The following is a 14053-nucleotide window of genomic DNA, read 5'->3' as shown; positions in this document are numbered from 1 at the left end:
GAAGCACCACTTTAGCTAATGGGGCCTCCTGCTGCCACTGCGCCGCCAGAGCACAATTTCTGTTCTCATCCTGAAGCAAAGTTCTTAACCCGAGGTACTATTTCTGGATTAGCGGAGTCTGTAACCTGAAGCGTATGTGTCAGGGGTTCAGGAGCAGAGGCGAGGGCTAGGGAGGAAACAGAGAGCGAGGGGGAGGAGGCAGAAGAAAAGATGAGTGATGACGACGACCCGAGATCTCCGAGTCTTTCCAGTGAATCAGAAGATTCACAGAAAGGAGCACCAGTGGCCAGGGCAAGGGGGGAGACTAGGGGGACACCCCAGGAAGATAGAGCCAGAGGGGACTCAGAGGGGAGCAGTTGGAAATCGGGACCAGCGTCACCGCCAGAGAGCAGGGAAGAGGAAGGGCGCCAGGGATCAAGCGCTGGCAGCTCACAACAGGAGGGAGGGCACGAGTCAGGAGTGGCCACACCTCCATCGGGGAGCGAAGAGACGGTTAGACGGAAGGTGGAAGGTTGGGCGCGCGCGCCAAGTTCAAATGCACAGGAAGGTGGCGCAGTAGGCAGCCCGGAAAGGGAGCCAGGTCCTAAAGCCCGGCGCAAGGAGACAGGAGGGTCCGGGGGGTCAGCGTCAGAAGAATCCCGGAAGGAAGAGACCCCGGGGGGCAGAGAGACCCAGAGAAGAACAGTCAGGCGGAAAAGGTGGAGCAGGGCTAGGATATTAAGTTGGTGTACAAGGGGCGGAGACTCAGACGGAGCTTCGCCGATCTAAGCATAAGATGTAGAGTTGCACGCAGCAGCTTGAGAATGGAAACTGTAACTCAATAAAGACTTTTATTTAATGATCGCTGGCTAGCGTGATCCTCTGTGAGCTAGGATCTGGAAGCAACTCTGACAGTAAGCTCCGTCTCTTAAATTGTGGGCATCCACGGCCTCGCGGAGAGGAGAGAAAGCGGGTGCCTACTAGCGAGCTCACAAACGGCAGACAATATGACGGCCGAACAGCAGATAGCGGAACTCAGAGAAGCAGTGTCACGACTGAATGCCGAGGCTCTGGCATCCAGGAAGAGAGAGGAGGACGCAGCTGCCGCCTACAGGGATCTCCAGGTCAGGTTGGAAGTGCTTACGAAGCAAGGGCAACAGACACCCAAACCAGAGGGGATTGGGTTGGGGAGACGCACAGGCGGTCTGGTCTCTCACTTCGATGGGAATTTGCAACAGTACCCCAACTTTAGAGCAGATGTAATGTGTGCACTGCAACTGCTGAACAAAGACTTTAGAGATGAAGAAGAGAAGGTGGGGTTCATCATGTCCCATTTGCATGGAGACGCTAAAGCATGGCTGCGCAATTTGTGGAGAGATAAGGATCCGGCGCTCCAAAATGCGGATGCCTTTATTAAAGCGATGGATGGGTGCTTTTTATCAAGCATTGACGTGGATCTTGCCCGGAAGGAGGTGCATGGACTAAGGCAAGGGAGGGCCAGCGTAAGGCAGTACCATGCCCGCTTTTTCGCTTTGGTCAGTGCCCTGGAATGGGACAGAGATTCGGCCCCTGTAAGAGACCTGTTTTGGGAGGGATTGCACAGCTCGGTTAAAGATGAAATTGCGAGGGGGGAGAGACCCCGGACCACGCAGGAGATCGTTCAGAGGGCGCTGGCGGTGGGGGTGCGGCTGGAAGAACGTCCGTGGAGCAGGGACGAAGGGCGTGGAGGGCGCGAACCAGCCAGGGGCTCCTCCTTCCTTCCCAGAGAAGCAGCGCGTGCGCAATCCACGCCTCCGCCAGGAGGAGGGGCGGAACCTATGGAGGTTGGAGGTGCAAGGGCTCAGTCAGCAGCCAGAGCCCTTGCACCGGCGACAGTGAAAGCGAAGCCTCCTAGAGGGAACAGGAAGTGTTACATATGTGATGATCCACAGCATATGGCGAAAGAGTGTCCCCGGAGGCTCCACAAGCACACTGCAGCCTCAGCAATGGTAACTGCAGCAACGCAGCAAGCAGAACCACAGCAGGGAAACGACGGAGTCTGGCTGGAGGAAGAGGCACTGGGGCCCAGCCAGACGTGTCAGTGAAGCAGTCCCCAGAGATTTTACAGCCCATGGACCCCCTCCCGCCCAAACCAGTAGTAGGGCTCACCGCATCTCTCCAGCTGCCCAATGGAATCACCATGGACGTGCCAATCACCATTGACTCAGGAAGCAATGCGGACTTTATAGGGCAGGACTTTGTCGACCGGCACACTATACAGTTGCTGCCTGCCACGCTGCCCCTGCAGGTTGTCACGGTGGATGGCAGGGAGCTGCTAGGGGGGCAAGTGGTGAAGCAGACGCCACCAATGGTGATGCGACTTGGGAATCACAGGGAAGTCATCAGCTTCAACGTCACTCAACTATCGGACACGCCCATTGTATTGGGCATGAGTTGGCTGGACAAGCACAGCCCGACGCTGGCTTGGTACCAGAGGCAGCTGACCTTCGGCTCTTCCTTTTGCGCTGAACACTGCATCGTGCCCCGGCAGGAAGGAGAGGAAGAGGAGTCACAGCTGCAGCTAGGCACGCTGCAAGCGGTCCCCCACAAGTACGCAGAATTTTTGGAGGTTTTCTGCGAGAAGGAGCATGACAGGCACGTCAGGGAAGTGCTGAGCAGGCTACAGCAACATAGGCTTTACGCCAAGCTGGAGAAGTGCCAATTCGACGTGACGGAGGTGGATTTCCTGGGCTACAAGTTGTCTGACAAGGGGCTCGCCATGGACAGCGCCAAGGTTCGAGCAGTGTTGGATTGGAAAAGCCCACGCAACCGGAAGGAGGTCCAACGGTTTGTCGGCTTCGCGAACTTCTATCGCAAGTTTATCAAAGGCTTTGCTATGCAGACAGCGGCCATCACGGACACGCTCAGCTCCAAGAAAAAGAAGTTCATCTGGACAGAGCAGGCGGAGCAGTCCTTTCAGGCACTCAAGCGTCTCTTCGCGTCGGAAGAGCAGCTGCTTCATGTCAACCCCAGCAGGCCGATGAGGGTGGAGACAGACGCTTCGGACAGAGCCGTCGGAGCAGTCCTGCTGCAGAAGGACCCGCAGGGGGTTTGGAGACCGGGAGCGTTTTACTCAAGGAAGCTCAGCAAGTCCGAACAGAACTACACCATCTGGGACAGGGAGTTGCTGGCCATTCATGCAGCATTCAAAGCGTGGAGGCACTTCCTGATCGGCGCCAAGCACACGGTGCAGGTCTGCACAGACCACAAGAATCTGGAGCACTGGCGCACGGCACAGTTCCTGAACCAGAGGCAAATACGTTGGGCTGAGTTCTTTGCGAACTTCGACTTCCGAATAGAGTATGTCCCGGGGGACACCAACATCATGGCGGATGCTCTCTCCCGTAAGCCACAGTATCTGGAGGAGGCAACGCCAGCGGCCGCCATGCACATCTTCGCACCGACAGTGTGGGCGTGCGCTGCGGCAACAGTTGACCTGGAGGCGGTGCGACGAGCGTTGCAGGATGACTCCTTCGCGCAAGCAAAGATGGCAGAGGTGCACAGGGGCACGGCAGCAACCGACGAGTTCCAGCTGCGAGATGGATTGCTCATCCGTAAAGGGGCCATCTACGTGCCGGGAGACGAACTTCGCACCAAGGTACTGCAGCAGCTGCACGACGCGCCCACTGCCGGGCACTTTGGCAAGGAGAAGACGATGGAATTAGTCGCCAGAGACTTCTGGTGGCCCGGAATGAGAGGGGAAGTCACGGACTACGTGGCGAGGTGTGACACCTGCCAGAGGGCCAAACCAGTGCACAGACCGCCGGCCGGACTGCTGGAACCGCTGCAAACGCCGTTCGAACCATGGGAGAGAGTGGCCCTGGACTTTGTCACGGATCTGCCCAGCTCGAGGGGCAAGACGGCTGTGCTGGTGGTGGTGGACTTGTTCTCCAAGATGGCACATTTCATTCCGTGTGCGAAGATGGCCACGGCGGAACAAACCGCCAAACTATTCATAGATCACGTGTTCAGGGTTCACGGTCTGCCGCGGTCTATTCTGTCCGACCGAGGGCGACAGTTCATCTCGAACTTCTGGCAGAAGCTGATGGGCTTCCTGAACGTCAAGATCAACCTGGCGTCGGCGAGACACCCGCAGACCAACGGGCAAGCGGAGCGGGTCAATGCCATCATGCAGCAGTACCTGAGATGTTATGCGAATCAACAGCCTGCGACGTGGGTGGATTACCTGCCTCTCGCCGAGTTCGCCTACAACAACACGAAGCACGTGTCCACGGGGGTCACGCCGTTCTTCGCCAACAACGGGAGGCACCCCAGAACCTTCCCAGGACTGGAAAGAATGGGGGAGGGGGAGCCGCAGACAGCAGATGCGTTCGCGTCGGAGTTGCAGGAGGTCCACGATCAGCTGCGGCGGCACCTGGAGCTGGCTAAACACGCATACAAGGTACAAGCGGACAAACACAGAAGGCTTGGCGAAGAGATCCATGTGGGAGACTGGGTCTGGTTAGCAGCCCACGCAGTGCCGGCCAGGTCGTTGGCGAAGAAGAAACTAGGGCATAAACAACTGAGGCCCTACCAAGTCGAAGAGCAGGTCAACCCAGTGGCTTTCAGGCTGGCGCTTCCGGAGGGCTCCAGGATGCATCCGGTGTTCCACAGATCGGTGCTCACTCCCTACAAGGCACCTCACAGGTTTCAGGAACCAGGAACGGCACCGAGTCCGCTCCGAGAGAGAACCGGGCAAGGGGGAGTGGCACAGGAGGAGCGCATCAACGAAGTCACGGAGATTTTGGACTCCAGATGGGGGGAAGAGGGGGTAGAATACCTTCTCGCCAAGGAGGGCACCCCGGCCAGTGCCAACAGCTGGGTGCCGGGCTACGCTTTAGACGAACCTCTGCTCAAAGAAGAGTTTCATGCCCTCTTCCCACATAGGCCAATGCCAGCAGACTTTTTCGACGACTGGCTTTTCACGCCCACGCTTTCAGCCAGCACGTTCCGGGGGTTCGACTCGGACGAGGAACCGACACGAGACGCCCGTTCTCAAGAGGGGTCACCCTCGGGATCTGCTTCAGAACCCTCGTATTGGTGGGATGATCGACCAGAGGAGCAGTGGCGCAGAAAGTGGCTGGAAGGTCCAGGACGAGCAACGTCTCCAGAAGGAAGCGAGGGAGAGACGGACATGGACGTTTTCGGGGACGACCCGGGTTTCGAGCACGGCGGCACAGAGATGGAAGCGGAGGTGACCGTCGTCGACGAGAGCAGGGAGGAAGAACCGGAAGACTTCAGATGGAGGCCCGCCACGGGAAGCGAACTGTACCCGACATTCGTCCCCTTGACACGGCAGCACCCAGCTCCCGCACCGGAAGGAGGGGAGGGGGGAAGAGGGGGCTTCGAGGGGGGGATGGATGTCAGGGGTTCAGGAGCAGAGGCGAGGGCTAGGGAGGAAACAGAGAGCGAGGGGGAGGAGGCAGAAGAAAAGATGAGTGATGACGACGACCCGAGATCTCCGAGTCTTTCCAGTGAATCAGAAGATTCACAGAAAGGAGCACCAGTAGCCAGGGCAAGGGGGGAGACTAGGGGGACACCCCAGGAAGATAGAGCCAGAGGGGACTCAGAGGGGAGCAGTTGGAAATCGGGACCAGCGTCACCGCCAGAGAGCAGGGAAGAGGAAGGGCGCCAGGGATCAAGCGCTGGCAGCTCACAACAGGAGGGAGGGCACGAGTCAGGAGTGGCCACACCTCCATCGGGGAGCGAAGAGACGGTTAGACGGAAGGTGGAAGGTTGGGCGCGCGCGCCAAGTTCAAATGCACAGGAAGGTGGCGCAGTAGGCAGCCCGGAAAGGGAGCCAGGTCCTAAAGCCCGGCGCAAGGAGACAGGAGGGTCCGGGGGGTCAGCGTCAGAAGAATCCCGGAAGGAAGAGACCCCGGGGGGCAGAGGGACCCAGAGAAGAACAGTCAGGCGGAAAAGGTGGAGCAGGGCTAGGATATTAAGTTGGTGTACAAGGGGCGGAGACTCAGACGGAGCTTCGCCGATCTAAGCATAAGACGTAGAGTTGCACGCAGCAGCTTGAGAATGGAAACTGTAACTCAATAAAGACTTTTATTTAATGATCGCTGGCTAGCGTGATCCTCTGTGAGCAGGGATCTGGAAGCAACTCTGACAGTATGTAACCCGAGGTACCACGGTAGTGGAAATACACTAAACAGATAAATATATTTCCCACATGCAAAGTGCAGATTCTAGAGAATCTGAAAGGATATTGACAGATACCCAAGAAAACTTATGATATTTGGGGAAATATGCTGCTTCACTGCGAGTAACCCATATTGTCCAAAATTTGGCAGTCTGTTCAGAGAACACAGTGGAAAGGTTCATTTACTTTCCAATGTGCTGGCGAGTGGATTCTTTTATATTAGGATGAGTAGTGATAAAGGCTGGAATGGCGTTGGCACCAGTGTGCGATGGCTGATGACCAAGAGCAAGGGACAGTCCAAGGGAGTGCAGCCTTCAGAGGAGGAAACCCCTAAAGAAGGAAATGCAAACCAGAATACTAATTAACAGCACAGGGTGGATGCAGGAGGCAAACTGAGATTCTCTCGTATCCCCACCCCAGCCATCCATATGACAGTGCTGCTTTGTGGAACAGAACAATAGGTACATTATACAAACCTATAATTATCTCAAGAAGAGTGATAGCTAATTCAAGGCATTACATGAACGCTATAATATTGGATACAGTCCCACAAGAGGCAAACAGGGAAAGGGGGAGGGGGAGAAGAGAGAGTCTTTAAGCAAAGACTGAAAACTGCCTAGCGCAAAACATCAAAGGGGATATTTCATGGTCTCTTCCTGTTTGTTTGGATGCTCCCCGCAACCCCACTCTCTGCCTTCACTTAATGATTTAAAACACAGTTCCTTCATTCATGTGTTTCTTGGCCACATCAGGCCCTAATCAGTTCCAGTTAAAGAACATCCTCTCTCTTTTTTCTGGGTAACAGCATGGATTGCGGGGATAACATATCTCAGCTCCCCTTGCCATGCCCATGTAGGGTGGAAATGTCAAGGTAATGCACTGTAATTTGTTAAACAGCCAGAGAAACTTGCAGGCAACAGAAGGCAGAGGGGACGGTCGAAAGAATCAAAATGCCAGAGATTTAGAGGATTACATGATGTACACAGGAATTGTCAAGCTAGAGTTAGCAACTATTTCTGCACCTCCAGCCTCATCCCCATCAGATGGTAACACCCAAAAATCGAGGATGAGATTGGTGACGGAGAAGAAGGGCAGAACGTTGAGACCTATCCAAAAGAAACAAAAAAGAGTTTGCTACTTAACATATTAAGCAACTGTGCACAACAGTTTATAAAGAGATTAAGAAGGTTCTCTAACACAGAGCTGGACAGATGGCTTATTCTCTTAGTAGCAAATGCTTATTGCCTCATTATAATTTACCACAAGAACCCCTCTCATTCTCAGTGACATTCTAATTAGGAACATAGGAAGCTGCCTTATCCCAAGTCATTGGTTGATCTTGCTCAGTATTCTGACTGTAGCAGCAGGACTTCAGACTCTATGTATGGTATGTATGTAGAAAACATACATGTCCGGGGCAAAAGCCTTATGGGTAAGTAAAAAAGGTAAAGGGACCCCTGACCATTAGGTCCAGTCGTGGCCAACTCTGGGGTTGCAGCGCTCATCTCGCTTTACTGGCCAAGGGAGCCGGCGTACAGCTTCCGGGTCATGTGGCCAGCATGACTAAGCCGCTTCTGGCGAACCAGAGCAGCACACAGAAACGCCATTTACCTTCCCACTGGAGTGGTACCTATTTATCTACTTGCACTTTGACATGCTTTCGAATTGCTAGCTTGGCAGGAGCAGGGACTGAGCAACGGGAGCTCACCCCATCGCGGGGATTCGAACCGCCGACCTTCTGATCTGGAAGTCCTAGGCTCTGTGGTTTAACCCACAACGCCACCCGTGTCCCTCTATGGGTAAGCATACATAAATTCCATTGAAATGAATGGGGCTTGACCATGCATTTGTTGCTTTTCGGCAGACTGAACTCTATTTTTCATCATCCAAACCTCCTGAATTCATTCTGTCTTGCTCACATGATGCGTAGCACATTAAGTAATCCTATCCAAACAGCATTTCCTTTTTTAAAAAAAAAACTTACCATTTTATTCAGTTTCATAAAACCTCACATTTACAAAGAAGGTTAATGAAAAAAATGGAAAGTATTAATTTACATCATGTGAAGCATTTGCTTTGTTATGCCAGTATTCAAGAAATATTCCCCAGTTCTGTCTAAACATTGTAAAAGTTTCCACCTTTCTTCTTTCACTCTCAAATAACTTGTAAGCTTTGCCATAATGGTGTAATTGCAGAATTTAGAGCATTTCCATTCATTCAAATGTCATTTGCCAGGGATGATGGGAGTTGCAGTCCAACAACATTGGGAGCACTACGGGTTCCCTGCCACTTCTGCATTGTATTCTTAAGAGTTAGCAGCATGATTGAAAGCTATAGAAAATAAGGGCTCTATCCAAATATTTTGCATCACCAGATAAAGTGCAGTACTAAAACAATAAAGCGGCAACCAGGAAGAGGCTGACATAAGAGCAATTGTAACTAGCCAATAGGACAGGGCTGCCACAGAGTGGCAGAGTCCTGTGGCAGTTCCCCCACAGCTTTTGTGGGGGCGGGCAGCAGCAGGCAGGAGGCACCTTTCTGTTTTGCCTCAGGCAGCAAAATAGGATAGGCTGCCCCTGCCAGCCATGGTTATGAAATTCCCAGTCCCATGTTACTTTTAAAAGTGCTGCAAGACTTTTGAGGAAGGGGTGGCTTCAGATGGGCCCTGTTAACTGTTTCATGTGATATGGTGCTTTGTTATTAAAGGGTTGTGATCTACCTTGAGGCTTTGATATGGTTAGGCTAGAAACCTAGCAAGTATACAAAATAAACCACCCCTGCTATGTTAATGTGCTTCTGGCTAAGTATCATGCTGGAAGGTTCCCCCTCCTCTTGCCCTAGGCATCAATATATAGTTCAGAGATAAAAATGCAACCTCTAACTTTCAGAGAGAAAACAAAGGTTAGCTGCCCAATGCAGGCCTGCCTGTATGTATGTTTGCTGAACAGCACAACTCCGTTATAAGAGCCAGTGCAAAGGAAGATTCAGGTGTCATTGTTTACACTGTTGTACACCACCCTTGAGAAGGGGCATAGTAGGTATTATAAAAATATTTTAGGTCAGCAATCTGATAACTCAGGGTTAAAGGATAAGAAAGAGAGCCTCTCCTTGCCCCCCTCACCGCCCCATTAGGATGACCAGATGCAAAAGAAAGCAAGGCTCCTGAACTGCTAATAGGTGAGGGAATTTCAGCAAGGGTAGCTTCTACACAAAATTGTTGATAAGTCTCTCCAGAGATTCCTTGGAGTGTGCTGTCAAAGCTGTGTCATCTGCAAATAGCATCTCTCAGATAAGGATCTGCCATGCTTTGCCATGTGGAAATCCCTTGCTGACGACCCAGTGCCTGAAGACAGGCGGTCACAGGAAGCCAAGTTGTGCATTCATAGCAGTGACCAGAGGATAAATGACCGCTGGGAGGAGTGCAGAGAGAAGAAACGCCGTGGTGCATCTGCAGCAGCACATCTGGATGCCTTCATCTGCCTCAGCTGCAACAAAACACGTCTCTACCGCATTGGTCTCTACAGCCACAGCAGGCGCTGTGAGCTTGACCTCACCTCCAAAGGCGCTCTCCTCCATTGTCTCCCGAGAAAGAAGGATGCCAGCTTAAGCTTCTACACAACAATTAAAAGAGAAGGAGCCCCGTCCTCTTTTGCACCCAAGCTCCGTATCCACAACTCAGTGTTAAGTTTAACCAATGTTAGCCCTAGTTAGGCCAAACTCAGTGGCACTATGCAACTAATTTTAGAGTGCAAGGTTAAGTTCCAGAAGCTGTCCCCTTCCCCTTTCTACTAACTGGGGTCAATGGCAGTCAGATATACCTGAGACCAAAGTGAAAGAGAAGCGGTGAGTTCAGGTAAGGGAAAAGGCTTGAAAGAGTGTTCAATCCTTTGGCCTCATTGCTTAACCCCAGTTTATGGCCAGTTAACATTATGTCTCCATCAGCCCTGGCCGTGTCACATTGGAGGTAGCAGCTTGCCCAGTGAGGTGAAGCTGCCACACTACCTTCTTGACAGCAGCATCCCTGCCGCATAATGGGAGGTCAGAAGTCAGCCTTGCTAATGGACCAAGAATGCTAGGCTACAACCTCAAGTCAAAGTCGGAGTTAAACCATGGTTCCTTAAGTGTAAATTGGGCCCCAAACCAACAGAGAAGACCAAATGCGGTCAGATGCTTTATTTGACGTAGCTATCACACTTTTGCTCTTTGTGTTGCCTGCCAAATATAGTGTCTGAGGTTTGCCAGTCTTTGGCAGTTTTGGAAGAGGAAGCAAAGAGGGAATGGATTGGCACATTCCCGTATTCTCTCCTGCCTCCATGCACATGCACGACAAAAGCACAAACATCTGCAGGGGAGATAAGAGGCTGCCGGGCTCGGCTCAGCTGTATGGGAGCTTCTCTGCCTTCACTGAGCGCTAGTGTTTAGAGCTAGGCAGCTAGCCCACTCCTGGGCTGAGCTGCACCATTTCATTGGACAGAGAGGACCCCACAATGATCAGCATTTACACTGGTCACAAGATAGCGGAATTGGACCAAGAGGCAATTACACATGCATAATGAGTTCTTGGTGACATTACCCAAGGCATCCAAGATGAAAAAGCATAAATATTTCACCTTGAAACGTGAGAGGGTAGTTCAGCAAATACCCTCTTCATCAAGTACAACGAAGCATCAGTAGTAACCTTTTTCCCTCCTCCAGTGGGCAGAAAACAGTGGGAACCTTAGCCAGCCAGTTCACATTTCTCTCGCCGCAGACATAGTCAAACTGATCTTGTAACCTTCTCCCTGTTCCTGCCCACACAACACCCATCCAACCCACATAGCAGCAGCGTTAACTCATATTTCACCTGAACTGCAGACTTCTTGCACTTGTAACTCTGCCACCGAATTCTGTCAAAAGAGCCACCATCTGGAAAGGATCCTGGAATGGAATCTATGCAGTTTGGTGGCCTCCTGAGCCTCTGCAACTGGGGCAATTAAACCTGCTAATGCGCTTAGTGTTTCTGGCAAAGCTGGAACATTTTTTATATTTTAGGAGGGGGCAGGACTTGAAATAATTTTTATTTTTCATTAGACAAATCTTACTTATAAGGTGTTCCTTTAGACAGCAGAAGTCTTTTAATTCTATCCCAGGCTAAGATAACAATGTTATTATGCCTTCAGCCTTTCTTGCGCATTGTAAAGTTAATGTTTTTAGGTTGTGCATTTTTATTCTCAAACAAAAGCATAGCTCAGTGAGAGTCATTCCAGAGACAGCACAAGTGAAAGAAATCTTCCTCTCTGAAGTTGCACAGGCTTGCCACCCACAGCAGGCCATTGTTTACACACACACAAAAACACCCTCTGTCTCATGAAGTTTAATTTCCACTTAGGGTGGCCACTTATGCATGGTCAAAAAGAGAGGAAAAGATGTCACCAATAAAGATGGTAATAGTGGGCACAAATTCATTAAGTTCATTTCACCATAGTGGGGGAAAGTGTGGCCAGGTGATCTCTGTCCTGCTGAAGCTGATGTCTCAAGGCTAACTGTTGATGACCCTTCCTGCTCTCTCTACTTATGGCTCTGTATCTTTACAGAATGACCCTTCTAACAGAGAGCTGTAAAGTATGATACATTCCCATGCCACAAGCTCAGAGGAGTCCGTGGCTGCTATACCACCAACTGGAAAATAACCAGCTCCTCGTGCTGGCATTTTGGAGCCAAAAGTGCCCAAGGCTGATGGTTTGTATCCCACAAAACCTGAGAGTCCTGCTCCAGAGCCAAAGACAGGACGCTCACAGGTGCCATGCCCTGAACCAGACTTGACACAGGAATCGAGGGCTTCCCATGCTACCACACACCTGCCCAGTGGGGTTGTGCCCCACAAAAAGGTAAAGAAGAGCTCCTTTGCAGGCCAGGGCATTGGCTCTTCAAGAGTAATACCTATGGAGCCTTATCTCCCATGATCACTGAGTTCATTTGTAGGAGGGTCATTGGTTGTGCCCCAGGTTGCCAAGGCTCATATGACATCAGGGGTGCCAACTTGAATAAAGTATGGGGGGTCAGGTAACCCCCCCACCCCACAGAATCAATCACATGATGCGGTGCATGCACACTATTTGAATGACAATGCTCATCAACTGGGGAGGTGGTCCCCACAAATATTTTATGGGGGGGGTCAAAGACCCCTCAGCCCCTAGGAGTTGGCTCCTCCGTTTGACATCAACATAAAATGGAGCTTCTAGTGTCATCAGTGGAATGCTCTGCTGCCAGGCTTATGTGTGCAATTAATAATACATATTTCCGTAAGAGTCAATTGATGGGATTTCTTTTAAAGTGTTTTCATTGTATACAGGTATCATTGTAAATTGCTTTGAATTTTTTTTTTTTAAGATAAAGTGATAGATAAATAAATAAATAATCTGTGCTGGTGTAGGGCATCTTCTTATGTTCCTATCATAGCTGCTGTTCCTTTATGGCTGGAACATTCCCTTACAGCTGTTCTCCATGGTATACCCTGATAGGGACAATCCAAAGGACTGCTAGATCTCTCCAGGTTTTGCAAATCATTATAGTCAAATCTTAAATCCTAAGAAATGCAGAGTAATTTAAATGCAGACTCATGGTCGCAGACACCAATACAAAACATTTTATTCCCTGTCAGCTTGTTCAGTTTCCATCCTACAGGTGTCACATCAGTAATTATTGTAAGAGGACTCTAAAAATTATTTCCCCAAGTTTATGGTTTTGGGTTTTTTTTACACATTTTTAGTTAATTGAAAGCCCCTACAATTGTATCTTCCCCATATTACTGTACAGTGGTACCCCGCAAGACGAACGCCTCGCGAGACGAAAAACTCGCAAAACGAAAGGTTTTTTCGTTTTCGAGTTGCCTCGCAAGACGAATTTCCCTATGGGCTTGCTTCGCAAAACGAAGCTTGCCCCGGGGACAGCGGGTCTTCTCTTCTGAAGCAAGGGGCTGGGGGGAGATAGCGATCTCCCTGCAGCCCCTTGCTGCAAAAGACGTCGGGGGAAGCGGGGAAGCGAAGCGCTTCGCTTCCCGCTTCCCCCGGACCTCTTCTGAAGCAAGGGGCTGGGGGGAGATAGCGATCTCCCTGCAGCCCCTTGCTGCAAAAGACGTCCGGGGGAAGCGGGGAAGCGAAGCGCTTCGCTTCCCCGCTTCCCCCGGACGTCTTTTGCAGCTGTTCCAAAGTGGGGCGGGGGGCGGGGACACCTGCCCCAGCCGCCCCACTTCGGAAAGCTGTTCCGAAGTGGGGCGGGGAGGCGGGGACACCTGCCCCAGCCGCCCCACTTCGGAAAGCTGTTCCGAAGTGGGGAGGGGGGGCGGGGACACCTTCTGAAGGCGGGCAGGGGGCGAAAGTCTTTGTCCCCCCTGCCTGCCTTCCCAGGGGCTTTTAAATCGCCCCGGACAGCGGAGAAGTCCTCCGCTGTCCGGGGCGATTTTAAAATGCCGCCCGCCAGCATTTTAAGATCGCCCCGGACAGCGGAGAAGTCCTCCGCTGTCCCAGGGTTTTTTAAAATGCTGGGGGTGGGAAGAAAAGCCCTTGTCCCCCCCCCCCAGCCTTCAGAAGAGGTCCGGGGACAGACTGTCCCCGGACCTGGTCTGAAGGCGGTTTCCCTAGGAACGCATTAATTGATTTTCAATGGATTCCTATGGGAAACCGTGCATCGCAAGACGAAAAAACCGCAAGACGAAGAGACTTGTGGAACGAATTAATTTCGTCTTGCGAGGCACCACTGTATTCCAAACATAAACTGGTAACCGCAACAAAAAGTAAAGCGGGTGAGAAGGACGTGTCCCTAATACTGTATGTGACTAACAACAAATCATCTTTACATTTGTCACCATAGTAGAGACTATTCCCCCCACATATAGAACAGTAAGAGAGC

General features: G+C 51.5%; 1 protein-coding gene across 4 annotated transcripts in view; it reads right to left on the bottom strand.

Moving 5' to 3' along the window:
* Positions 1-14053, bottom strand: part of DPF3 (double PHD fingers 3) — a 199563-nt gene that overhangs the window by 128780 nt on the left and 56730 nt on the right. For 2 of the 4 annotated variants that reach the window (XR_014527587.1, XM_083509423.1), the window contains exon 1: positions 11010-11080. The exons of the other annotated variants lie outside the window; for them this stretch is intronic. Coding sequence is in view for 1 of the 2 variants with exons in the window: in XM_083509423.1 (XP_083365549.1) it covers positions 11010-11071 (62 nt within the window). In the remaining variant the exon portion in view is untranslated. Of the gene's footprint in view, positions 1-11009; positions 11081-14053 lie in introns of those variants that run through there. 4 annotated transcript variants of the gene reach the window in all.

The sequence above is a fragment of the Podarcis liolepis genome, assembly GCF_965112155.1.
Source record: "Podarcis liolepis genome assembly, chromosome: 1".
Lineage (NCBI taxonomy): Eukaryota > Metazoa > Chordata > Lepidosauria > Squamata > Lacertidae > Podarcis > Podarcis liolepis.
Note: the sequence above shows the minus strand (reverse complement) of the source record. Positions and strands in the feature narration are given on the sequence as shown.